The sequence below is a fragment of the Schistocerca americana genome, chromosome 1, assembly GCF_021461395.2.
Source record: "Schistocerca americana isolate TAMUIC-IGC-003095 chromosome 1, iqSchAmer2.1, whole genome shotgun sequence".
NCBI classification, from domain to species: Eukaryota; Metazoa; Arthropoda; class Insecta; order Orthoptera; family Acrididae; genus Schistocerca; species Schistocerca americana.
Window position 1 is genome coordinate 276628479 of NC_060119.1, and position 25237 is coordinate 276653715.

A 25237-nucleotide genomic window follows, 5' to 3' on the forward strand; every position below is an offset into this window, starting at 1 on the left:
TGTACAAATTTGCGGTCCCAGTGCACGGGATAACCACAGTGTCACATGAAATCACACCCCAGACCGTAACTCCATGTGTGGGTCCACTTTGTCTAGTATGTAGACAGGTTGATTGCAAGCCCTCAACTGGTCTTCTCCTAACAAACACACGGCCGTCACTGGCACTGAGAGAGAACCAGCTTTCATCACAAAACACAACAGACCTCCACACTGTCCTCCAGTGAGCTCTCACTTGACACTACTGAAGTCGCAAATGGCTGTGGTTTGGGGTCTTTGAAATGCATGCTTCAGGATGTCTGGCTTATAGGTGTCCTTGAAGTAACCAATTTGTAACAGTTTGTTGTGTCACTGTGGTGCAAACTGCTTCTCAGAGTGCTGTTGCAGATGCAGTACGATGCACGAAAGCCATACGTTGAACAGAATGGTCTTCCCTCTCAGTAATGCCATGTGGCCGTCCAGAGTCCAGTCTTCTTGTGACCATACATTCTCACTACAAGCAATCGTAAACAGTGGCTACATTCCTGCAAAGTCTCTGTGCAATATCACAGAATGTACGGATCACAGGCTTGGACCCAGCCACCACATGTGAGTACGAATGTGAGCTGGTGTTATCGTGGAATGTTGACGAACTGCGGTGTCAGTATATGCTGGCCACAGAGCACCTCCATGCACTCGGTAGCTGTGTCACGTCGTTGTGCGCCTGCTTGGGCAGAACTGTTTCCAATGGGTGGGATTTCGAGATGGAATTTATGTCTTTTACGCCCCACAATGGACTCTTGATAAATTTGCATTTGTTCTCGGTAAGACGTCAGACACAGTTATGATGGATTGGCGTAGTGAGCACATTATTATTAGCATAAAGTGGTGATGGTTAGTAACGTGTAGTTCATGTACTTCTGTGCTTCATGGATCCAATGCCCTCAATAATACTGACAAATGCCAAGGGAGGCCCTCAGCTGAGGACACAAACCTCATTATCGCCTATGGGAAGGAATGTCCAGCATCTCATAGCCCTATTACATGGTCTCGTTCAAACTCAGTAAGGCATCTTTGTCATCTTAAAGGCATTCTTGACTAAGATCAGCTCACCAAGTTCAATCTCAAAGGTAACTAACACTCATGACTGTCACTGCATGTATTTTAAGCAAACCTGCTCTGCAACCTCATAGGGCCACTCGCATGCGACTGATACAAAACTTGAATAGTAGAAACACACCTACCAGTTTTCATTTATGTCACACAGCTCCTCCTTGGTGTTTCAATTTTTTTTCCTGGCAGTGTTGACTTTCTGTTTTATGTTTGAAATAAAGTTAGAGGAAAAAATGTCTGTTAGCTCTGGCTTATCAACATGGACAGTGTGTTGTTCAAGAGCTGCCAACACATGCTGAAAACAGTATTCGCTAATAATATGTGAAATATATCTGCTCTTTTTCCACCTCACACATTGCTAGGCACTAGAGATGTCACCTCCCTTCATAAAGACATTTCCATTCTGTATGGTTGCTCTGCCACGGACCAGTAAAACACCACGGGAAACAAATCTGATAATATACTTTCCCTTTGGTCTTGTCTGTTCTATACTCTTCAGTAATTATTTCATCTTTGATGGGCAGATATGCAAAAGAGGATGGCAGTTCTGTACTTGTACGTCAGAAAAGTAACGACCAACAACATCTGTGAATCGTGCAAGGATTCATCTTCCAGTATGCTGATTCTTATAGTTTACTTTCTTCTCATTTATAACTTTGCAAAGTGTAAATCAACAACTGGCAAATCCTGTGAAAGTCTTCTGGCCTAAAATCCTAAGTGAAAGGATGGAAAAATTGCAAAATGGAAAAAGTCATGTTATTGACAGCGAAGTACTTTGACAGTGGGAAAACAAAGGCATTTGAAGTGGTTTCTTGAGGAACTTCCTTCTTATCCATGACATTTGACACCTCTGACTTCCACAAAGAAAGTTATGACCGAGGAAACTGTTCTTGAATACAACGAAGAGGTTATCACATCTGCGGTTGGTTACTTCAGACACATTTTAGAACAAGACTTGTCATGGAATTCATACCCTGTTAAGACCATGAGCAAATTTGTGGACATAAAAGAAGACCACTTCAAGAGCAAATATATTTTGGGCCTAAAAATCCAGTCTCACAGACAGGCTGAGTATTTTTTACCTTGACTTCATACATTTATGTGTTGAAAAGTAAGCCATTATTCAGGTTTTGTAGACATACACAGTATTCCTGTCCTTTTAAATCTCAATACTGAACCACTGAGTATGTTCTGTGATGCTGACCATAACCTTGATGATTGTTTTGCTTTTTGTGCAGTTAAAATTCTTCCTCCAACATCCGCCTGAGTGGTTACTTGCTTGCCTCCCATGCAGCGGGCCCGGGTTCGATTCCCAGCTGGGTTGGAGATTTTCTCAGCTCATGGACTGGGTGTTGTGTTGTCCTCATCATCATTTCATCCTCATCACTGACACGCAAGTCGCCCAGTGTGGCATCGACTGAAGTAAGACTTGCACTTGGTGGCCGAACTTCCGGGATGGGGCCTCCCGGCCAACAATGCCGTATACTCATTTCATTTCTTCCTCCAGCATCTGAAGAAAATGAATTCACACGTGTAAAGTTTCTCTACAGCACCTGTTATATTCCTGACATTCTTTAAATTTCCGACTGTCTGCTCAGTGAACTCGCTTGACTTTCTGTGCCTTTGCATTGACATGGACATTGTTTTCTTCCGCTTTCCCTTTCCATCACTGTTTCCTGTTAACACCAGTGGATTCTTCTGTCTTTCCTGTCTTTGGTGCTTTTTATTTGCTATTTGTTTATTCTTTCTTCCCCCCCACCCCCCACCCCCCCTCTCATGCCTGTCAAGTACGTTTTATTTGCTGTGTTGTCAGGTGCCCACATATAAAAGGTTCCAACTTTGAGTTGTGTCGTTTTTTTTTAAATTATTTATTTATTTTAATCTGTTGAAGGGTTTTCATTGTTTTGTCTCTCATTTTGTTTCCCAGGATCCTTAATGACACTCATGATTTTTCTCTAACTTGATCTGTTTCCTGTAATCTGTTTGCGTGTGCTTCTCTCTGCTGCTATTTGGTAGCAAGTTCTTGTAATTGTCATTTTGTTTTGGTGAAAGTTTTCATGATGATTATTGTTTTCTCAGAATTTCATATTGACTAAAGTTTAAGTTTGTTTAATGTTGTCAATGTCATATTCTCACAGCCTGTTGAGAAAATTTTTTTATTGTAGCTCCGTTGTGTGAATCAAACAATAATTTTACCTTGAAGTTAGAGAAGTAGCTTCCAGATACTTGTAAATAATTGTTGAAAAACTCCAATTTCTTGGCATTTTGCAGGAGACAAGCTTTTGCCATTAGATGATATTGATGCTGATGATGACAGCCCATTCCCCACTATTGATGAAGCAGCGGCAATGGCTGAGAAACCAGAGTATAGTAACAGGAGGAGGACAGACATTTACAATTTCACTGAGGCAAGTACCTATTGTGACATTTTTGTCAGTTTTTGCTTTGATTTTCAGTACAATGACTTAAATTATGTCATCTAAATGTACATGCAGCATTTTATTTATTATTTCTGTGTGTATTCAGTAGGAACTACCCACAATATTTTAGATTTCCTTTGCAAATAAAAACTTGTCAGAGTGTTTCTTTGCCAGCAGTATCAGAAATTGAGTCGTCCTTGATGCAAAACACCTTGTTATTTGTTTACTTATTTATTTTCCCGGACTAGTTTTGGTGACAAATATCACCATCATCAGTGAGTTTTTTTTAATCTAAAACATGCAGAAAAATGGCACGGTTATATAAAACACAGTAACAAATTTTTACGTTTTTACTGTTCGGTTTTTGACGTATAGTTTTCTGCGGATACTTTCATACTATCTTATTTATTGTATGTTATGGAATGTGTTTAAGAATTATTCTCACTGTTTGTGGCATATTTTCTATGCTTTTTTCCGTTGCCGTTTTTTGTCAGTGTACATCATGTCATCTGCAGCTGTGTGAATGGCTGTTAGTAAACAAATACTAAAAGGTGAACTTAGCATGTCAGCAATATTCACTTGGGGTTGCGGTAGTGTTGTGGAATCCAGTTTTGGAGTGTATTGGGCTGTTAATGAGTTATTCGTGTTCTCACGTTCGATGGATGGCATTTAGCTGATTCTGTATACAGAAAAACAAAACTTCCGCACTTTGCTTATGACCGAGAACATTACGCCATCTTGCTGTTTGTGCACGCCTTGAGAGGTGTATCGCATGTTGCGAAAAGGCCATGAAAACTGGAGCGGAAATTATGATGACTTCTGTGCCCTATTTATGTCTCTGTGTGTGATGGGGAAGCGGTTGTTTTGCGTGTGGTTGCTTTTTGTTTTGTGTCCTTGGTCAGTGGAACCTTAGGCAACATTTTCTTGGACCATATAGAGACCACAATAGTCGATAACATTGTTAAACAAGGTGGGTACAAAATAATCTACTGGTACTGATATGTGGATGACATATGGAAATAGGAAAAAAAAAGAAAAACAAACAAGAAACTAAATGTTTTGGATCTCACAATCACTAGGAACAACCACCAACATGAATTCTTCATCTACAGAAAACCCACATCCACAAGCACTGTTATCCACAGCTCATCCAGCCACCCAACAGTGCATAAATATGCCAGTTTCACACACATGCTCCACAGGATAAACAGAACACCTCAAAATCAGAAAACCACATACAGTTGTATAAGGCTTACTCAGGCAAGCGGGGCTCTGTCTGAGTGGACCCTTATTTACCTAGCTGCTTGTGGGACCAAGATGGAACCCTATCTTCTTCTCCTCCCAGCGGGAAGGGTGTACCGCCTGAGAGTATTCGCACCCATTCATCCAGAAGAATGAGAGAGGCTAGTCCTCCTGATAATAAGAAAACTTTGAACTGCAGTAATAGTGCTCATGTGGTCATGAATAACAATGTATTCATCCAGAAGAATGAGAGAGGCTAGTCCTCCTGATAATAAGAAAACTTTGGACTGCAGTAACAGTGCTCATGTGGTCATGAATAACAATGTGTTTCTGGTTATAAAGAGGAAGGAGGGGACATTTGAAAAAGGTTTTCCCCTTTTTTATCCATAAGGGTGTGGAAGGCCTTGCTGGAACATTAAAAATCTATAAAACAATTGCGTAATGGCTCATTGTTGGTCAAAATTAACAGGTCAAAGCAGGTAGACCTTCTTAAGAAATCACAGAAAGTGGGTGACTATGGTATCATTGTTGAGATGCACACCTTTCTCATCTCCAGTAAGGGCGTTATCACATGCCGAGATATCATGGACATGAACATAGCAGAACTGAACGAAGAATGGGCATCCCAAGGAATAGTCAATGTGGAGCAACGAACGTGCAGGAATAATGGAGCAACTGAAAAAGCTGCCACTTTTGTTGTCACATTCAATCCTTCGACACTGCCTGAACATCTTACGGTGGGGTTCCTTCAACTTAATGTTCGACCTTACATTCCAAATTCTATGCGTTGCTATAAATGCCTGCATTTTGGCCATGCAGCTATGAGTTGTGGAGGTGAAGTGGTCTGCAGGAACTGTGGAAAAGCTGCTCATGACACTGGGACTGACTGCCCATCTCCAGAGATCTGCATCAACTGCTGTGGGAACCACCCAGGCTGGAGCTGAGACTGCCCTGTTTTTGCTGAATAACGTAAAATACATGGGATAAAGGTGACCAAGTGGACCCCTATGCCGCAGCCAAAAGAGAATATTCCATGGTGCAGAAACCTATTCTCAAGGCGGACACTTCGACACAGACGATACCTAGTGTACCAGTATCCACCACATGCACTTGTTCTTGCATGTGTACATGTTAAGGGAAAAAGAGTAAGGACAAAGCAATCCAGGCAGCTGCACTAGGAAAGACGAACAACATTTCTGCAGCGAGCATCCAGAAGGTACAAGAAAAGCAGAGTGCCTCTCAATGACCACTTTCCCCCTCATCCTCAAAGGGACAGGCTGCAGGGAAAGGCTCACGACTTTTGGGTCAAAATCTGTCCCGAGCACCGTTAGACGTCATTCTATCCTGTCTGACTAATGAGGAAGATATCAAGGAGTTAGATGCCTTGGATCTAGGGAGTCCTCCAGTCCCCTTCGCTCTTCAAGTGCTTCACCTCCCTGGTGCAAAGATTAAAATTAAAACCATGCTGATGACATGGCTTCCATACTACAGTGGAACATGAATGGTTTCAGGACTCGTGTGGAGGAACTGGAACTCCTAGCACAGGCATGCCCCTCATGCTTTTGTTTACAAGAAACACATTTTAAAGATATAGATGTCCCTGTGCTACAGGGATATACGCTATACCACAAGGATGACCTATAGGGGGAAAGGACCAAGGGAGGTGTCACAATGTTTGTCACTAATGTGCACCACTCCTCTGCCCTCCCCTTGGCTACTGACCTGCAAACAGTTGCAGTTCAAATTCATGTGTGTTGAAGGATCATTGTTTGCTCACTGTATTTACCTCCGCAATATGCACTAGACTCTGAGGCTTTCACGGATCCGCACAACTCCCACGACCATTCCTCCTTCTGGAAGACTTCAGTGCTCATCGTGTCTGGTGGGGCTCTACCAATACTTCCCCTTGGGATTGGGTTTTGGAGGGCCTCATGACGTCTCACGAGTTGTGCATCCTCAACATGAGTACTCAAACATACTTCTCTACTGCTACTGGGTCATTAACATCCATCGACCCCTCTTTCTGTTCTCTCCATTGCTATCACCATCTGTGAGTGCTGTTGAGCCTTAGAATATGGCACCTGTCCTCTGCTGGTCTTATTATCTTTAAACATCTTTACACCAAAGCCTGTTATTTAATCAAACGGAGTGAGTGGGTGTGTTGGGAACTCTTTATCTCTTCCTTAGATTTATCTATCTCATCACCATGGGTGTGGGCTGCACTGTGCACCTTCCAAGGCTGCTAATGGCTGCTGTCTCCCCTTCCAAGCCGTGTTATCCCAGGTGGTCTTCGTATGGATCCATTGGTGTCTGGTCACCTGCCTCCTCTGGAATCCGTGGCCTGGAACTTCCCACTTATGTCTTAGCCTTGTTGGGTGGAATCCTACAACGAACCTTTTACTGAATGGAAACTGTTTCCTCTTCCCAGGATTCAACCCCTGACCCCAATTCCATCCATTATTAATCATTTCAACACTTCAGTCCTCCACAATGACAATATCTCCTGTGGATATTCAACTGTATGTGGGTCTGAGGTGTTTTGCCCTCTCGATGGAGAGAAAGTATTTTGGTTCCTGTCCTTAAGCCCAGTAAAGATCCGTCGTCCCTTGATAGTTACTGGCCGGTCAGTCTGACCCAAGTCCTCTGCAAGTGGCTACTTGGCTATGGTGGGTCCTCCTTGCCATCAAAGCCTTTGGGAGGAATGATCTCTGATGCATCATCTGCTTAGGTTGGAAATCACAATTCAGCAGGCCTTTTCTCAGTGAAGTCATCTTGTTGCAGTTTTCTTTGATCTTTGTAATCCCTAATACATTGCTTGGTGCCATCACATCTTACTTACACTCCCTGAGTGCAGTCTTCGTGGCCCCTTCCCAATTTTTGTTTGGTGGTTCCTGTCCCACCGGTTGTTCTGACTTCATGTTGACTCTGTTGTCATCTCTCAGCAGACACAATATTCCACATTCCACAAGATTCTCTGCTAAGTGTCATTCTTTCCCTCATCACTATTACTGGGCTCGTGGCCTCTGTCAGGCTGTTGGTCAACCCCATTCTGTATTTGGTTGAGTTCTGTAACAGGATTAGCCCCCACTCGGTGGCCTGTGCAGAGCAGCAGCTCCAGGATGCCATTTGGATTCTCTCATATGGTTTTCAATTCTCCCCCCTTGAATTGTAGGTGGTGCATTTATATTGCTTTACTACAGTCCATCGCGGCCCACAGCTCTACCTCAATGCCCAATGTCTGACTGTGGTCACCCAGTTCCATTTCTGGGTCTCGTTTTTGACAACAAGGTTGCTTGGTTGCCCCATATATTCCTTATAAAGAGTAGCTATTATTATAAACTCGATTTCATTTGCTTCCTTGCCTGTGCTTCTTGGAGCATGGATTGTCCAACTCTTCTGTGCCTTTATCAGTCCTGTCTGGACTAGGGCTGTCAAGTTTATGGCTTATCTGCCCCTTCCACATTGCGCTTGTTGGGCCCAGTCCACCCTTGCAGTATCCATTTGGGCACCAATGCCTTTCACATTAGCTCTGTCGATAGTCTTCTCGTTGACCTGTGATCCCCCGTCCTTTTGGTTTGGTGGTCCCACCCAGCTCCTGGATTCATATGTCATCACTATCCGCTCTTTCCCTTTCCACCTTAAATATCTCCACTGCGATTTGCATCTTCCTTCTTTGCCTTGTTCCCTGCCTTCTCTCCCAAATCCCCCTTCCTGTCCCTCTTACCCTGTGGTTAGTTTCTCAGCCCTGGATTTGACTGGATCTCTACCAGGGTCCGAAAGCCTCCAAGCTCTGATGTTTTTCCATTGTTTGTTCCACATGCTTTTACAAGAGTTTCAAGCTGCTTTCATTTTCTACTTCAATGACTCTAAATCCACCAATCACATGGGATATACCTTCACATCCTCTGCTGGCGTGGAACACCATCTCTTGCCTGCCATGTGTGGGGTATTTACCAAGGAAGTGATGGCCATTTACTAGGCACTCAGCTTTATCAAATGGTCCTCCCTCACCCGTGTTTAATTATGTACAGACTCGATGAGTGGCCTTCAGACTCTTACTTGGTGTTTTTTCTGCCACTCCTTGGTCTCTGCCATCCACGACCTCCTCATCAATCTTTACCGTGCCATTTGTTCAGTTGATTTCCTTTGGGTTCCTGGCCACGTTGATAATCCGGGTAACGAGCTTTCTGGTCGTGTGGTGGTGGTGGTGGTGGGGGGGGGGCAGGGGGGGGGGGGGGGGACAGCGTACACCTCCTACCTTCCACATATTTGCTGTTGTGACCCTTCCGGGAGTCAATTACCGGCTTCACATCAAATTCTTTTTCACTCAGTTGTTGGCCAACTTATGGGTGCTGCACTCCCCTGTCTAATAAACTGTGTGTGATTAAGGGCACTCCCACCATGTGATGTTCTTCCCTCAGCCTCTTCTGACAGGAATCTGCCATCATGCACTGTCTTCGTATTGTGCATAGCAGGTTGAACCATGGTTTTTTTTCTCTGTAATGAGCTGCACCACCCTTTGTGGGGCCTCTCTCACAGTGATCCATATTTTACTGGACTGCTCCTGCCTTTTGGTCCTTCGCACTAAATGTGCCCTCCAACTCTCCTTGTACCAGATGTTAGCGGACGACCCTCACATGGTTACGTCTCCCCTTGGTTTGCTTTGTGAGGAGTGTGCCCCCGTATCACTGTAGTCCTGTATTATGAGGCCAGGAACTGGCTCAGGATCCCAGTCTTGGGTGCGACTGACAGCTTCTGCAACTTAAGGGTGTGGAGAAATCACTTGGCTGGTTGGAACAGTGCTGTCGTCAGGTGCATTACGCTTTTCTGACAGCAGAAATGCTGAAATGTACCAGATAAAAATTGAGGTCAGTTGTCCAAAATTAATGTGTCTGGGAGGGGGGGGGGGGAAGAGACCAAACAGCGAGGTCATCGGTCTCATCGGATTAGGGAAGGACGGGGAAGGAAGTCAGCCGTGCCCTTTCAAAGGAACCATCCCGGCATTTACCTGGAGCGATTTAGGGAAATCACGGAAATCAGGATGGCCGGACGCGGGATTGAACCGTCGTCCTCCCAAATGCGAGTCCACTGTGCTAACCACTGCGCCACCTCGCTCAGTAATGTGTCTGGAACCTCTTCAGTGGCCAGTAGTTCATACAGGGCATTTACAGTTACCCATTGACATTTGAACTACATAACAAAGCTTGGAAAATGACTGTATGATGATGAGATACATCTCCCTGAGGAAGGAGTTGATGAAGTCCACATGGTCTTGTTCCCATGGGCACTACTGAGCTGGTTAGGCACTGAGCCATTGCAAAGGTGCTGATAGTCAAATGCATATGTTGCACGAGGTGGATGCCCTATCGAATGTCCCGCGTGATGGTGGGGCAGTAGGCATGCCACCTTGTTCCTTCATGCATGTCATTCCTCAGTGGTCAGCATGCAGGAACTATATGACACATACTGATGCAGTGGCAGGAGAGTGACCACCTGGCAGTTGTCATTGTCTGATGTCATCCCCCCCACACACACAAAAAAAGCCATCTCACTGTACCGTCTGGGTACTATTTGTAGGGGAAAGTATGTGCAGAGTTATGGAGAGGAATGGGGTAGGAGTCATTCTGGCCAACCTTGGTGAACATGTTTTGTAGCTTGTTTGAGGGTAGCCTTAGCTGATTCCTTCACGATGACAGGTGCAGTGGCAGGTTACTCTTGGAGGGATTTTTGTTACATATCTGTTGGAAGCACAGTGTTTCTCGAGAGTCAGATGTGAGATCTGGTTCCGTAGATAGTGTGGATAGGACATCGGCATTAGCATGTGTTGTCATCAGACAGTGAGTTGATTATTTGCTGAGAAGGGTAAGATGTTTTGATGGATATTAGGTTGTCAGAAAAGGAGCAAACTTCTAGATACTGTTTTAACTTGTGAAAAGCCTCCTGGCACTGCTGTGACTGTTCATATTTTGCACCAGTCTTGAGTAGATTTGTTGGGCAGCATTTGGTATAAACTTTGTTCAGTAATTTATTTTGGTGGGAAATAAATGGAGGAGTTAAATTTGTAGGCACTTGGATTTTTCCTGTGGCTTCCACATGTTGCTGAGTCAGTTGTAGTTCTTTACAACTCAATATGTTGCCAAAATACTTCATTTGATCTTGAAAGAATTCACACTTTTATAGATTGTACCTCAATCGATTTTGTTTTAGTGCATGGAACAGCAGATGCAAGTTCGCTAATTATTGCTATCTTGTAGCGCAGCTTACTAAAAGGTCATCTAGATAACTGACTGAATTATCTGCTCCAAAACCTATTGGAAAATCACTGGTGCACTAGCAATTATAAAACGCAATGTGGTTTATCTGTACAATCTAAATAAAGTGTTGCTAATCATAAATTGGTGCTAATTTTAAATATGCTTCATACAGATCAATTTTGCAGAAGTACTGTCTGTTGGTGATAGTCTTGACATGAGCCCTTCTGTTTATGGAATCTGATAGACCTCACTTTCTGAGTCTTCATTTATAGTTCATGTAAAATCATTAAAGACACTTAGGGAGCCATGCGATTTTCATAGCACTACCTGGTGTTGTCCATTGACTGGAAGTGATGGGTGTGAGGATGTCTTGTTGCAGTAGATGGTCTGTTTTGGACTTGAGATCATCTCACAGTCCTACTAACAGTGGGCTAGTTCCTAAGTAGTGACATGCTGCAGAAAACTTTAGCTGACTGTGATTCCATCCGAAAGGGCCTTGGGAAGCCCAGTGGTACCAACGGAACACTGTGTCATCCTCAGCCAACAGGCTTAGAGAGTGAACTATGGATTTTAGACAAATATAAACACGCACGTTTATTGAGAGGACATAATTTTTGTAGAAGACATAGTATTTGAGGGGTAGTAGCAGAAGGGCATTCAGTTTAGCAACATTGATTATGCTGCCCACTGCGAAGTGGAGCTACAAACGTCTGTAGCATGAGTTTCAGGCTTTGTCTTTTCTATGGCTTGATTGGTGGTGGTGGTGGTGGTGGTGGTGGAGGATGCTGTTCTGGCTTGATTAGCTGTAGTAGTGGTAGTAGTAGTAGTAGTAGTAGTAGTAGTAGTAATTGTTGTTGTTCCTGCTGCTGTTGCTGCTGCTGCTGCTGCTGCTGCTGTTCCAGAATTTGCTTTTGTAGCTCTACTTACCTTGTCTAATATTACATTTGAAGTTTCAGCTGTTGTTGCTGTTGTTCTCCGTGTCATGCCTGGTGTTACTTTTGAAGTTGCAGCTGTTGTGTTTGTTGTTCTTCTTTTCGTGCCTGTGTTAGATTTGAACTTGTAGCCATTGCTGCCACAAGCCCATGAATTCTGTATCCATGATCACTGAACTTAGTCTCTAGTCCTCACACACACTCTTAAGTTTGAGTCCTCATCACCAATATTACACCTGCTTCAGCGCAGCACACTCTTTATTATACGGAAAGTATGGATACACGGAAATCATTCGATAGTTCACAAATCCAGTCCCCACTTGCTCATTGTAAATTGTCAAACACACCAAGAGGACAATCCAGACAGCCAAGACATCTGTCAGTAATCCGTAGAACAGCAATCCAAAAGTTATTACAATTGAAATACAGTAAACATTCAGGTCATGCAGGAATGGCGTAAGTGAGGTAGAGATTTTAGCAAATCACAATTCAAAGTGTCTTCCAGTGACATGGTGCCAAGTTTTATTTCTGCCTTGATGTAGTAGCCAGGCATCTTGTGATGGTCCACTGATAGCTCTTACTAGGCTGCCAGAGGCATTTTTAACAGTGAACATTGCGGGGTATCAACCTTGCTATTGAAGGCTAGAGATACAGCAAATACCTCTTAGTTCTTTATAATTTTTTTTTGTTTTGTTTTGTTTTTCGTGTTTTTCTTTGGAGGAGGGTGGGCCTTTCATATTCCTGTCCTTAAAGGTCTGCAGTAAATGGTATCTTGATACTCAATTTTAATTATGCTTTCATCTCTTACAGGATGGGCAGATAAGTGATGGGAATCCAGCTGGTAATTTGCCACCTGCTGTTGTAGAAGAGCTAAACTTATTTAATAATGTAAATTCATGTACTGTGCCTCCTTTGTATGATTTGAAAGAAGATGGAACTGTAGTTGGTAAGTATTTGTTTTGTTTGTATACCATAGTATGTTGCTAGTCTGAAGACTTGTTTGATACAGTTCTCCACACTAGTACATTTTTTTGCAAGTTTTTTCATATCTGTATGGCTACTCCACTCCACATCAGCTTACTGTATTCAAACCTCACCCTCTATGTACAACTTTAACCCCATATGTCTCCATTACCAACAGAACTGTTTCTTGATGCTCATTTTGTGTCCATTCACCATATTTCTTCTCTTAGTGAAGCCGTCCCATAAATTTCTTTTCTCTTCAGTTTGATTCAACATATTTTCATTTGGCACTTGACCTACCAATGTAATCTTCATCATTTTTCTGTAGCACCACATTTCAAAAGATTCTTTGGTGTACTTTTCTATATATTTCGTTTATGTACTATTCATGCAGAAATTGTTTCACAATGAAACAGGGTTTATGACTATAATACAACGAAAATAAACAGCTCCGCTATACATACATACATACAGGATATATGTTTATGTGGATAGAGTAGGTGGCCTCCCATGACCACATTTGTCTGAAATAATAAATCAAAACAAAGGTGGCCAGACAGAGTAAACTCACTCCTCCTGAATATGAAGTCAGTGCTGTGTCGTCCGAACAAGATATGGCCAGGGAATAAGCACCACAGCCACAAAGATGCTAGCTGGCCCCAGTGCCATGGACTCCCCACTTGCACAAGCTCCAAGAGTGCTAAGGGCGGCACTGAGGATGAAGATATTGACTTCTCTTCGACCAATTGCTGGCTGAGTACAATCTGCTAATGACCGAACGACAACGGACAGAAGCCTATTCAGAAGATAGAAGAGCAACTCCTGCCCACTTGGTTATAGATCATGTAAATGTTGCAGACTAAATCATTTAACTAGTCACAAAGATAAGTAAAGCCTTTTAACTTACTCATGTGACTTTGCTACTAATTTGTTGAAGCGTTGTAGAACCTTTGTTCTTCTGTCCTGTTACCTGACCCTGGGCATATGTTTGTGATAGTGGCAGGAAGAAGTTACCTTAGCAGTGTACTGCACCAGAAGCCGTTTCACGAACTCACAATCTCAGCCTACCATAACAGCAGTGGCAACTCGGCCTCCACAGCAGTAATGATGAGGCCTTTATCAAAACTGGCGATGAGGGTTTACAAAAGTCCTCATTTTGTTCGTTCCTACTGTACAGTGTTCTCTTAGTCAATGATGTTTTGCACCAAATATCCTAAAATAAAAACATAATTTTGCACTATACCAATGCAATAAAATAAAACCATAGTTTTGCACTGTACCAATGCACACACTTTGGACACTTCTACATCTATATCTACATCCATACTCCGCAAGCCACCTGACGGTGTGTGGTGGAGGGTACCTTGAGTACCTCTATCGATTCTCCCTTCTATTCCAGTCTCACATTGTTCGTGGAAAGAAAGATTGTCAGTATGCCTCTGTGTGGGCTGTAATCTCTCTTGATTTTATCCTCATGGTCTCTTCACGAAACACACGTAGGAGGGAGCAATGATCGTGACCGAGCCAAATATCTCATGAAATAAACATCAAATGAAAAAACTGCAAAGAATGAAACTTGTCTAGCTTGAAGGGGGAAACCAGATGGTGCTGTGGTTGGCCCGCTAAATGGCGCTGCCATAGGTCAAACGGATGTCAGCTGCATTTTTTAAAATGGGGACCCACATTTTTTATTACATATTCGTGTAGTACGTAAAGTAATACGAATGTTTTAGTTGGACCACTTTCTTCGCTTTCTGATAGATGGCACTGTAATAGTCACAAACATATGGCTCACAATTTTAGACGAACAGTTGGTAACAGGTAGGTTTTTTAAAATTAAAATACAGAACGTAGGTATGTTTGAACATTTTATTTCAGTTGTTCCAATGTGATACATGTACGTTTGTGAACTTATCATTTCGGAGAATGCATGCTGTTACAGCGTGATTACCTGTAAATACCACATTAATGCAATAAATGCTCAAAATGATGTCTGTCAGCCTCACTGCATTTGACTATAAGTGTAACGACATTCCTCTCAACAGTGAGTAGTTCGTCTTCCGTAATGTTCGCACATGCATTGACAATGTGCTGACGCATGTTGTCAGGCATTGTCGGTGGATCACGAAAGCAAATATCCTTAAACTTTCCCCATCGAAAGAAATCCGGGGACATCAGATCCAGTGAAGGTGCGGGCCATGGTATAGTGCTTTGACGACCAATCCACCTGTCATGAATTATGCTATTCAACACCGCTTCAACCGCACACGAGCTATGTGCCGGACATCCATCATGTTGGAAGTCCATCGCCATTCTGTCATGCAGTGAAACATCTTGTAATGACATCGGTAGGACATTACAAAGGAAATCGGCATACATTGCAACATTTAGATTGCCATCGATAAAATGGGGGCCAATTATCCTTCCTCCCATAATGCTGCACCATACATTAACCCGTCGAGGCTGCTGATGTTCCACTTGTCGCAGCCATCATGGATTTTCCGTTGGCCAATAATGCATATTATGCCAGTTTACGTTATCGCTGTTGGTGAATGACGCTTCGTCGCTAAATAGAACACGTGAAAAAATCTGTCATCGTCTTGTAATTTCTCTTGTGTCCAGTGGCACAACTGTACACGACGCTCAAAGTCGTCGCCATGCGATTCCTGGTGTATAGAAATATGGTACGGGTGCAATCAATGTTGATGTAGCATTCTCTCGCCCCCAGGGGCTCAGCATTCATTTGCTGAGTAAGGGCTTGGCGACCCCGGGGTCCTGAGCTGGGGACTGGTCGGCGCCGCCAGTCTCCTGTCACTGTAACCCGCGGACATGCTTCAGCAACCACCGGATGGCGCGGCGGTGGAATGTTGTGTGCTGCGGGGAATGGTAATCTTGGTTTGATCGCCTGGATTGCGAGGAAGGCCGACCTCTATAAAAACCCCTCAATCTTCCGGTGTGCTCCGCGCCTATGAGATGCATGGCTGTTGAGGTGGAACAGTTGCAAGCGGGCAACCTCTGGGGCACCTGCCGCACCCCAGTTGTATCAGGCTTACTCAGGCACGCAGGGCTCTGTCTGGACGGACCTTTAGTTCCCTAGCTGCTCGTGGGACCGCAATGGACCCTTCGACCTCTACATTTCCCCCTACCAGTGGCTTGGCCACTGGTAGGAAAACACTCCCCATCGAAGAAGCGACTTCGTGCTGCGAGTCCTCCAGCGCCTAGTGTTGATCGAGATTTGTCAGACTGTCGTAACAGAGCACATGCTGATAATCATAATGTGTTTTTGATTATTAAACGGAAGGAGGGTTGCTTTGAGAGGGTTTCTCCCTTTTACATCCACAAGGGTCTTGAGGGAATTGCAGGAACACTTAAATCTGTGAAGCGACTGCGCAATGGGACTCTGTTAGTTGAGACATCTAGTTCCCGTCAAGTCGCTTCTCTTCGGAAAGCAACCTGTCTTGGTGAGTACGCTATCGAGACCGAGCTTCACTCCACTCTGAACTACAGTAAGGGTGTTGTGACATGTAAGGACTTGGTGGATATCCCCACAGACGAGTTAAAATCTGAATGGGCTGATGAAGGTATTGTTGACGTGCAGCATATTATGAAACGAGTCGATGGGGACCTAGTCAAATCCGACTCGTTTATTCTCACGTTCAGTTGCCCACGACTCCCAGAGCATGTTAAAGCGGGGTTTTTGCGTTTGCCAGTAAGGCCATATTTCCCCAACCCAATGCGCTGCTTTAAATGTCAGCGCTTTGGGTATACTACGTTGGGGTGCAATGGGATAGCCACTTGTGGTAAATGTGGTCAGCCTGCCCATGAAGGAGCTGATTGTTCATCGCCTGTGAAGTGCGTGAATTGCTCTGGGAGTCACCCTGTCTGGAGCCGGGTCTGCCCCATCTATCTCGGCGAACGGAAGATACAGGAGATTAAAACATCTGAGCGCATCCCCTATGGTGAGGCCAAGAAGCTCTTTAAGGCCATGCAACCTCCTGTGTTTCCTACATCTTACGCTTCCGCTCTGAAAAAACCGGTACAAATGGCCACTGTTGCTACGCAAACGGAGGTTGCTAGTGTTAGCACTAATACCTGCGTTTGCCAGTGCACTTGTGCTGCTGCGGTTGTTTTGCAACCTGCGGCTCTCCCCGCAACGTCGGACAAGGCTGTGGTTGCTGACATTGGGGTACTTCCTCCCTTTCCCCATATGGGGCCTTCTGCCCAGGCAGTAATGCTCCACCTGTTGACAAGGCTCTGCATTCTAAGCCCCCCAAGACAAAGACACCGAAGCTGAAGGTTTTGCCACCTGCGGAGACTAATCAGGGTTGGTCCGATGACGAGGCCCTCGTACTGTCTGACATCTCCCGTGGGTCGTCATCGGAGCTGATGGACATTGACGTCGACCGGGGGCGATCTTCTCGCCCCAGGAATAAATCTCCGGCCAGTACGGGCTCTCCTCCAAAGCACAGAGGCAGGGTGAGAGTTCAGCCCCCCTGATCACTGGCTCCCATATTACAGTGGAACCTGAATGGGTTCAGGACGCATGTGGCCGAATTACAGCTCCTTGTACGAGAGTGCCCTTTGTGCTTATGTCTCCAAGAGACACATTTTCGGGCCACTGCTGCTCCTTCTTTACGGGGCTATACCGTCTATCGGAAAGATGATCTGATGGGGTAAAGAGCAAAGGGTGGTGTTGCGGTTTTTGTCCGTGACATGCACCCCTCATCTAAGCTCCCTCTCGTTACAGACTTGCAAGCAGTTGCAGTTGACCTTCTTGTGGGTCGGAGGCTCACAGTCTGTTCACTTTACTTACCACCTCAGGATGCGATAGACTCTGAGGCTCTCGCAGACCTTATTAGCCAACTCCCCCGCCCATTTCTTCTTCTGGGGGACTTCAATTCTCGTAATGTCTTATGGGGCTCTTCGACTACTTGCTACAGGGGTCGCATTCTGGAAAGCCTCATGATGTCTGAAGAACTGTGCCTCCTCAACTCTGGTGCTCCCACTCATTTCTGTACTGCTTCTGAATCATCAACAGCTATTGACCTTTCCTTTTGCTCTCCAGCACTAGCGGATTCTGCTGTGTGGGAGGTTGCTGCTGACCTCCATTCTAGTGACCACTTCCCTCTTTGGATTCGCCTCCTGGATGAGGCTATGGCATTACCAGTGCCGCCCCGGTGGCACCTCTGCCGAGCTGACTGGACACTTTTCAGCCAACTGGCTGTTTTGGAACACCGTGCCAGCGTCCACGAATGGGTAGACCATGTTACAGCCGTGATCTCCCATGCTGCTGAATTGTCAATCCCACGGTCATCCGGTCATCCCAAGAGGCGTCCTGTCCCTTGGTGGACCACTGAGTGCCGCTCAGCCATCCGAGCCCGCCGTGCAGCTCTGCGCCGCTTCAAGTGCCGTCCCTCAGCTGACAATCTTGCGGCCTTTCGGGTGGCAAGGGCCAAAGCGCGGCGCGTGATTAAAGAGAGCAAACGACGGTCATGGCATTCGTTCTTGAACTCCATCTCCCGCTCCACTAATTCTACGAAAGTATGGGAAGCCATCAGGAGGATTCCGGGAAACGCAGCCAACTACCTGTCACGGCATTGCTGCATCAGGGAAGTCTTCTCACGGCGCCGAGAGACATTGCCCAGACACTGGCCATGCATTTTGCAGCATCTACCGCCACTATTACCTGTGATCCAGATTTCTGCCGCTACCGCACTGCCATCGAGAGGGGTCCCTTGGACTTCCGGTCTCCAAATTCTGAGCCCTACAACTGCCCCTTCACAATGTGGGAACTGGATTCGGCGCTGTCTGTGGCTCATGATACTGCACCTGGTCATGATCAAATCCGGTACAGCATGCTGCAGCACTTGTTACTGCCTGCCAAGGAAGTTCTCCTGAATTGTTTTAATATGATATGGTTATCCGGCACGTACCCTGACTCGTGGCGGGAGGCGATTTTGATTCCCCTCCTCAAACCGGGGAAGGACCGAACGCATCCCAGTAGTTATCGGAGTATTGCTTTGACGAGCTGTGTCGGGAAGACGTTGGAACGCATGGTCAACCGTCGCCTGGTTTGGCTGCTCGAGACCAGGCAGCTCCTTAGCTCTTCTCAGTGTGGCTTTCGGAGATGTCGTTCAACTATAGACAACTTGACCCTGCTTGAGGTGGCCATCCAACAGGCCTTCCTGCGTAACCAGCATTGTCTAGGTTTATTCTTTGACATTCATAAGGCGTATGACACTACTTGGTGCCGCCATATCCTCAATCAACTCCATGAGTGGGGCTTTCGTGGCCGTCTCCCCATCTTCATTCGGTCCTTTCTTTCCCACCACCTCTTTCGATATAGGGTTGGTAATGTGCTATCTGATTTGTATGTGCAGGAGAATGGTGTTCCTCAGGGAAGCGTTTTAAGTGTCACCCTCTTTGCCGTCGCCATTAACAGTATCACGTCCACTATCCGGAGTCCTGCCCAATGCTCCTTGTTTGTGGACGATTTTGCTGTTTTCTGTTCTTCCTCCAGTCTTGTCACTGCTAGTCGGCAGTTGCAGCTTACGATACAGCGATTAGAGGCATGGACTGCGAAGACGGGTTTTACCTTTTCTGCAGACAAATGTGTGTGTGTGTGTGTTCATTTTAATCGTTCTCGACGTCTTTTTACCTCCCCTGAATTGCGTCTGAGGGACACCATTCTTCCTTTTAGCGACACTGTGCGGTTCCTGGGCCTCACTTTTGATTCCAAACTGTCGTGGTTGCCTCACCTTAAAGACCTCAAGGTGCGGGCCCTGAAGGCACTGAATATTTTGAAGTGTCTGAGCCATCGGTCCTGGGGAGCAGATTGGGCGCGTCTGCTGCAGTTTTATAGGGCTTTCGTGCGATCGCGTCTTGACTATGGTTGCACCGTATATGGGTCAGCAAGGCCTTCGTATCTGAAGATACTTGATGCAGTACACCATGAGGGTATCAGGCTGGCCACTGGTGCCTTCCGTACCAGTCCCATCCCCAGTGTGCTGAGGCAGGGGAACCGCCGCTCGCCATCCGGCGGAAACTCCTCGTGGTGCGACGTGTGTGTCAATTCCTTGCCTGTCCTACCTCCCCTGCGTACCCTACCGTTGCCCGACCGCTTATGGAACGTCTCTTTTCCAGTCGTCCCAGGGCAACGAGACCATTTGGGATTCGTGCCAAGCATTTGCTTGAGTCCCTTGGTGTGGAGCGTGTGGCCCCCCAACGACAAGGTTTTACTCGCCTGCCTCCCTGGTTGCTCCAGAGGCCCAGCGTCCTTTTAGGCTTGTCGGAGTACCGGAGGAGCTGCACTCCTGCGTTTGTTTTTACCTCCTTATTTTATGATATTTTAAACCAGCATCCCGACCATGTACCAGTATTTACGGATGGCTCTAAACAGGGGGACTCTGTTGGTTGTACTGTTGGTTTCCCTGATCGACTCGTCAAGTTACGGCTTCCTGCGGCGTTTACCGTCTTTGATGCCGAATTGTTTGCGATCTTGTGGGCATTGGAGCAGATGAGATGTGTTCCCAGTCGTAAGTTCCTCATCTGTTCTGACTCCCTGAGTGCCCTTCAGACCATGCAACACTTGTACCCAGCGGATACGGTCGTCCAGAACATCCATGGTGCCCTACTCCACCTGCAGCGGCAGGGGAAGGAGGTTTCCTTCTGCTGGGTGCCGGGGCACGTGCGTATTAGGGGAAACCAACTGGCGGATGTGGCTGCCAAAGATGCATGTTCCCTCCCTCACGTTGTTGACTGTGCCGTCCCCCTCCACGCTGTTACCTCCCTCCTGCGTTTTCGCGTTATGCGTCAATGGGAAGAGGAGTGGCTGGCCGTCGGTGAAAATAAGCTGCGTCTGGTCAAGGCCACCATGCGGCCATGACGAACGTCCTACCAGTCATGCAGGCGGGATGAGGTTCTCCTCACTCGCCTCCGCATCGGGCACAGTCCCTTCACACATGGTTTTTTACTCCGGTGGGAGGATCCCCCAATCTGCAGTGCTTGTGGCGTCCAGATTACTGTCCGCCACATTTTACTTGACTGTCTTTTATTCTCTGACCAGAGGGCGGTGGTTTCTTTGCCACTGGATTTGACCTCTATTTTGAAAGACGACGCGACGTCTGTGGTTAAGGTTTTACGGTTTTGTGTCCTGTCCAATTTGTTGCCACGGATTTTAGGGAGAGGGTTTTAATGTGCTGCTGGATGACTGGCTCACCCAGATTTTAGGTAAGACTTCCGCCAGTCACGAATACCTCCTTGTTTCCCTTCAGTTTCTGTCCTCCCTTCCTTGTGTTTCCTTTCCTTTTTTAGTGCACTCTTTCTCCTCTTGTTTCGCCTCTGTATGTGAGGATTTGGAACTGCGTCAGGTCTGTGTCTTTTAGCTGTTCCCCTTGTTCGCTGTTCGTCTTAGTCCCTTCACTGCATGTGTTCCTGTTTTTATGCGTTTGGGTGCTGATGACCCCGCTGTTTAGCGCCCGTAAACCTCAAACACACACACACACACACACACACACACACACACACACACACACATGTAGCATTCTCAACGCTGAAGTTTTTGAGATTTCCGATTTTCGCGCAATTTGTCAGCTACTGATGTGCGGATTAGCTGCGACAGCAGCTAAAACACCTACTTGGTCATCATTTGTTGCAGGTCGTGGTTGACATTTCACATGTGACTGAACACTTCCTGTTTTCTTAAATAATGTAACTATCTGGTGAACGGTCCGGACACTTGAATGATGTCGTCCAGGATAGCGAGCAGCATACATAGCACACGCCTGTTGGGCATTTTGATCACAATAGCCATACATCAACACGATATTGACCTTTTCTGCAATTGGTAAACGGTCCATTTTAGCACGGGTAATGCATCACAGAGCAAATACTGTCCGCACTAGCGGAATGTTACGTGATACCACATACTCAAATGTTTGTGACTATTACAGCACCATCTATCACAAAGCGAAAAATGTGGTCCAACTAAAACATTCTTATTTATTTTCGTACTACACGAATATGTAATAAAAAATGGGGGTTCCTATTTTAAAAAACACAGTTGATATCCGTTTTACCTATGGCAGTGCCATCTAGCCAGCCAACCATAGCGCCATCTGGTTTCCTCCTTCAAGCTAGACGAGTTTCGTTCTTTGTAGTTTTTTCGTTTGATGCTTATTTCGTGAGATATTTGGCCCGGTCACTGTCAATGGAGCACCCTGTATACTGCTTGACTCCTTGGTGAAGGTATGTCTCGAAACTTCAACAAAAGCCCATACCGAGCTACTGAGAGTCTCTCTTGCAGAGTCTTCCACTGGAGTTTATCTATCATCTCTGTAACGTTTTCACGATTACTAAATGATCCTGTAACGAAGTGTGCTGCTCTCCATTGGATCTTCCCTATCTCTTCTATCAACCCTATCTGGTACTGATCCCACACCGGTGAGCAGTATTCAAGCAGTGAGGGAACAAGTGTACTGTAACCTACTTACTTTGTTTTCGGACTGCATTTCCTTAGGAGTCTTCCAATGAATCTCAGGCTGAGGTCTGCTTTACTGATGATTAATTTTATATGGTCATTCCATTTTGAATCACTCCTAATGCCTACTCCCAGATAATTTATGGAATTAACTGCTTCCAGTTGCTGACCAGTTACATTGTAGCTAAATGATAAAGGATCTTTCTCTCTATGTATTCGCAGCACATTACACTTGTCTACATTGAGATTCAATTGCCATTCCCTGCACCATGCGTCAATTCATTGCAGATCCTCCTGAATTTCAGTACAGTTTTCCATTTTTACGACCGCTTGATATACTACAGCATCATCTGCAAAACGCCTCAGTGAACTTCCGATGTTACCGACAAGGTTTGTATATATTGTGAATAGCTATGGTACTATGATGCGGAAACTTCTCTCCATTGAGAATGACATGCTGTGTTTTGTTATCTATGAACTCTTCATTCCAATCACACAATTTGTCTGGTAGTCCATATGCTCTTACTTTGTTCATTAAACAATTATGGGGAACTGTATCAAATGCCTTGCGGAAGTCAAGAAACACGGCATCTACCAGGGAACCCATGTCTAAGGCCCTCTGAGTCTCGTGGACAAATAGCACGAGCTGGGTTTCACGTGATTGTCTTTTTCGAAACCCTTGCTTATTGCTGCAGAGTAGATTTCTGGTCTCCAGGAAAGTCATTATCCTCGAACATAATACGTGATCCAAAATTCTACAACTGATTGCTGTTACAGATATAGGTCTATAGTTCTGCACATCTGTTTGACGTACCTTCTTGAAAATGGGGATGACCTGTGCCTTTTTCCAATCATTTGGAACTCTACACTCCTCTAGAGACCTACGGTACACTGCTGCAAGAAGGTGGGCAAGTTCCTTTGCGTACTCTGTAAAATCGAACTGGTATCCCATCGAGTCCAGCTGCCTTTCCTTTTTTGAGTGATTTTAATTGTTTTTCTATCCCTCTGTCATCTATTTCGATATCTACCATTTTGTCATTTGTACGACAATCTAGAGAAGGAACTATAGTGCAGTCTTCTTCTGTAAAACAGCTTTGGAAAAAGACATTCAGTATTTCGGCCTTTAGTCTGTCATCCACTGTTTCAGTACCATTTTGGTCACAGAGTGTCTGGACATTTTGTTTTGATTCACCTACTGCTTTGACATAAGACCAAATTTCTTAGGATTTTCTGCCAAGTGAGTACATAGAACTTAACTTTCGAATTCGTTGAACGCCTCTCACATAGCCCTCCTCACACTACATTTCACTTCGTGTAATTTTTGTTTGTCTGCAAGGCTTTGGCTATGTTTATGTTTGCTGTGAAGTTCCCTTTGCTTCCATAGTAGTTTCCTAACTCGGTTGTTGTACTACGGTGGCTCTTTTCCATCTCTTACGATCTTGGCTTGGCACATACTCATCTAATGCATATTGTACAATGGTTTTGAACTTTGTCCACTGATCCTCAACACTATCTGTACTTGAGATAAAACTTTTGTGTTGAGCCGTCAAGCACTCTGAAATCTGCTTTTTGTCACTTTTGCTAAACAGAAAAATCTTCCTACCTTGTTTAATATTTCTATTTACGGTTGAAATCACCAATCCTATAACTGCTTTATGATCTCTGATTCCCTGTTCTGTGTTAACTGTTTCAAATAGTTTGGGGCTGTTTGTCACCAGAATATCTAATATGTTATCGCCACAAGTTGGTTCTCTGTTTAACTGCTTAACGTAGTTTTCAGATAATGCACTTAAAAAAATTTCACTGGTTTCTTTGTCCGTGCCACCTGTTATAAACTTTTAGTCTTCCAGTCTATATCTGGTAAATTAAAATCTCCACCGAAAACTATAACATGTTCGGGAATCCTACTCGAAATATTTTCCAAATTTCCCTTTAAGTGTTCAGTCACAACAGCTGCTGAGCCAGGGGGCCTATAGAGACATACAATTACTATGTTTGAGTCTGCTTTAACCGTGACCTTCACCCAAATTATTTCACATTTCGAATCTCCGTCAATTTCCTATGATACTATTGCACTTTTAATCGCTATAAACACGCCTCCCCCGTCACTGTCCAACCTGTGTCTGCAGTAAACATTCCAATCTGAGTTTAGAATTTCATTACTGTTTACATCTGGTTTCAGCCAACTTTCCGTCCCCAGTGCTATAAGGGCATTGTGACTATTGCCTCTATAGACTTTCCTGCAGTTTACTGTTACCATATTAATATTGTCATTCCCTGTTGCGTGTTGCCTATTGCTACCTTGTCGTGTCTCAGGAGGCATCTTGTCGGGCCCAGGGAGGTAATTCCCTAACCTAAAAAACCCACATGTGCACTCCACACGTACTCTGCTACCCTTGTAGCGGCTTCCTGCGTATAGCGCACGTCTGACCTATTGAGGGGGACCCTACATTTCTCCGCCCGATAGCGGAGGTTGACAAATTTGCACCCCAGATCTCTGCAGAATTGTCTGAGCCTCTGGTTTAAGCCTTCCACTCGGCTCCAAACCAGAGGACCGCAATCGTTTCTGAGAACGACACTACAAATAGTTAGCTCAGTTTCCACCCTGCAAGTGAGGCTTTCTGCTTTCATCAACTCCGCCAACCACCTGTATGAACTGAGGATGGCTTCTGAACCCAGACGGCAGGAGTCATTGGTGCTGACACGAGCAACAATTTGTGCCAACATGATCAACAATTTGCAGTTGGGTGCACCTAGTGCTCTCTGTTGCCACCATCAGGGCTACCTCCACATCTCGGATGAGACCCCCCCGGCAAGCAGACAGAGTGAACACTGGTCTTCTTCCCCGACCTTTCCGCT

General features: G+C 45.2%; 1 protein-coding gene across 1 annotated transcript in view; it reads left to right on the plus strand.

Moving 5' to 3' along the window:
- Window positions 1–25237, plus strand: part of LOC124593772 (ATP-dependent DNA helicase Q4) — a 155710-nt gene that overhangs the window by 16372 nt on the left and 114101 nt on the right. Inside the window, exons 3-4 of the mRNA XM_047132124.1 lie at window positions 3361–3497; window positions 12748–12883. Of these exons, the coding sequence (XP_046988080.1) occupies window positions 3361–3497; window positions 12748–12883 (273 nt within the window). The remainder of the gene's footprint in view (window positions 1–3360; window positions 3498–12747; window positions 12884–25237) is intronic.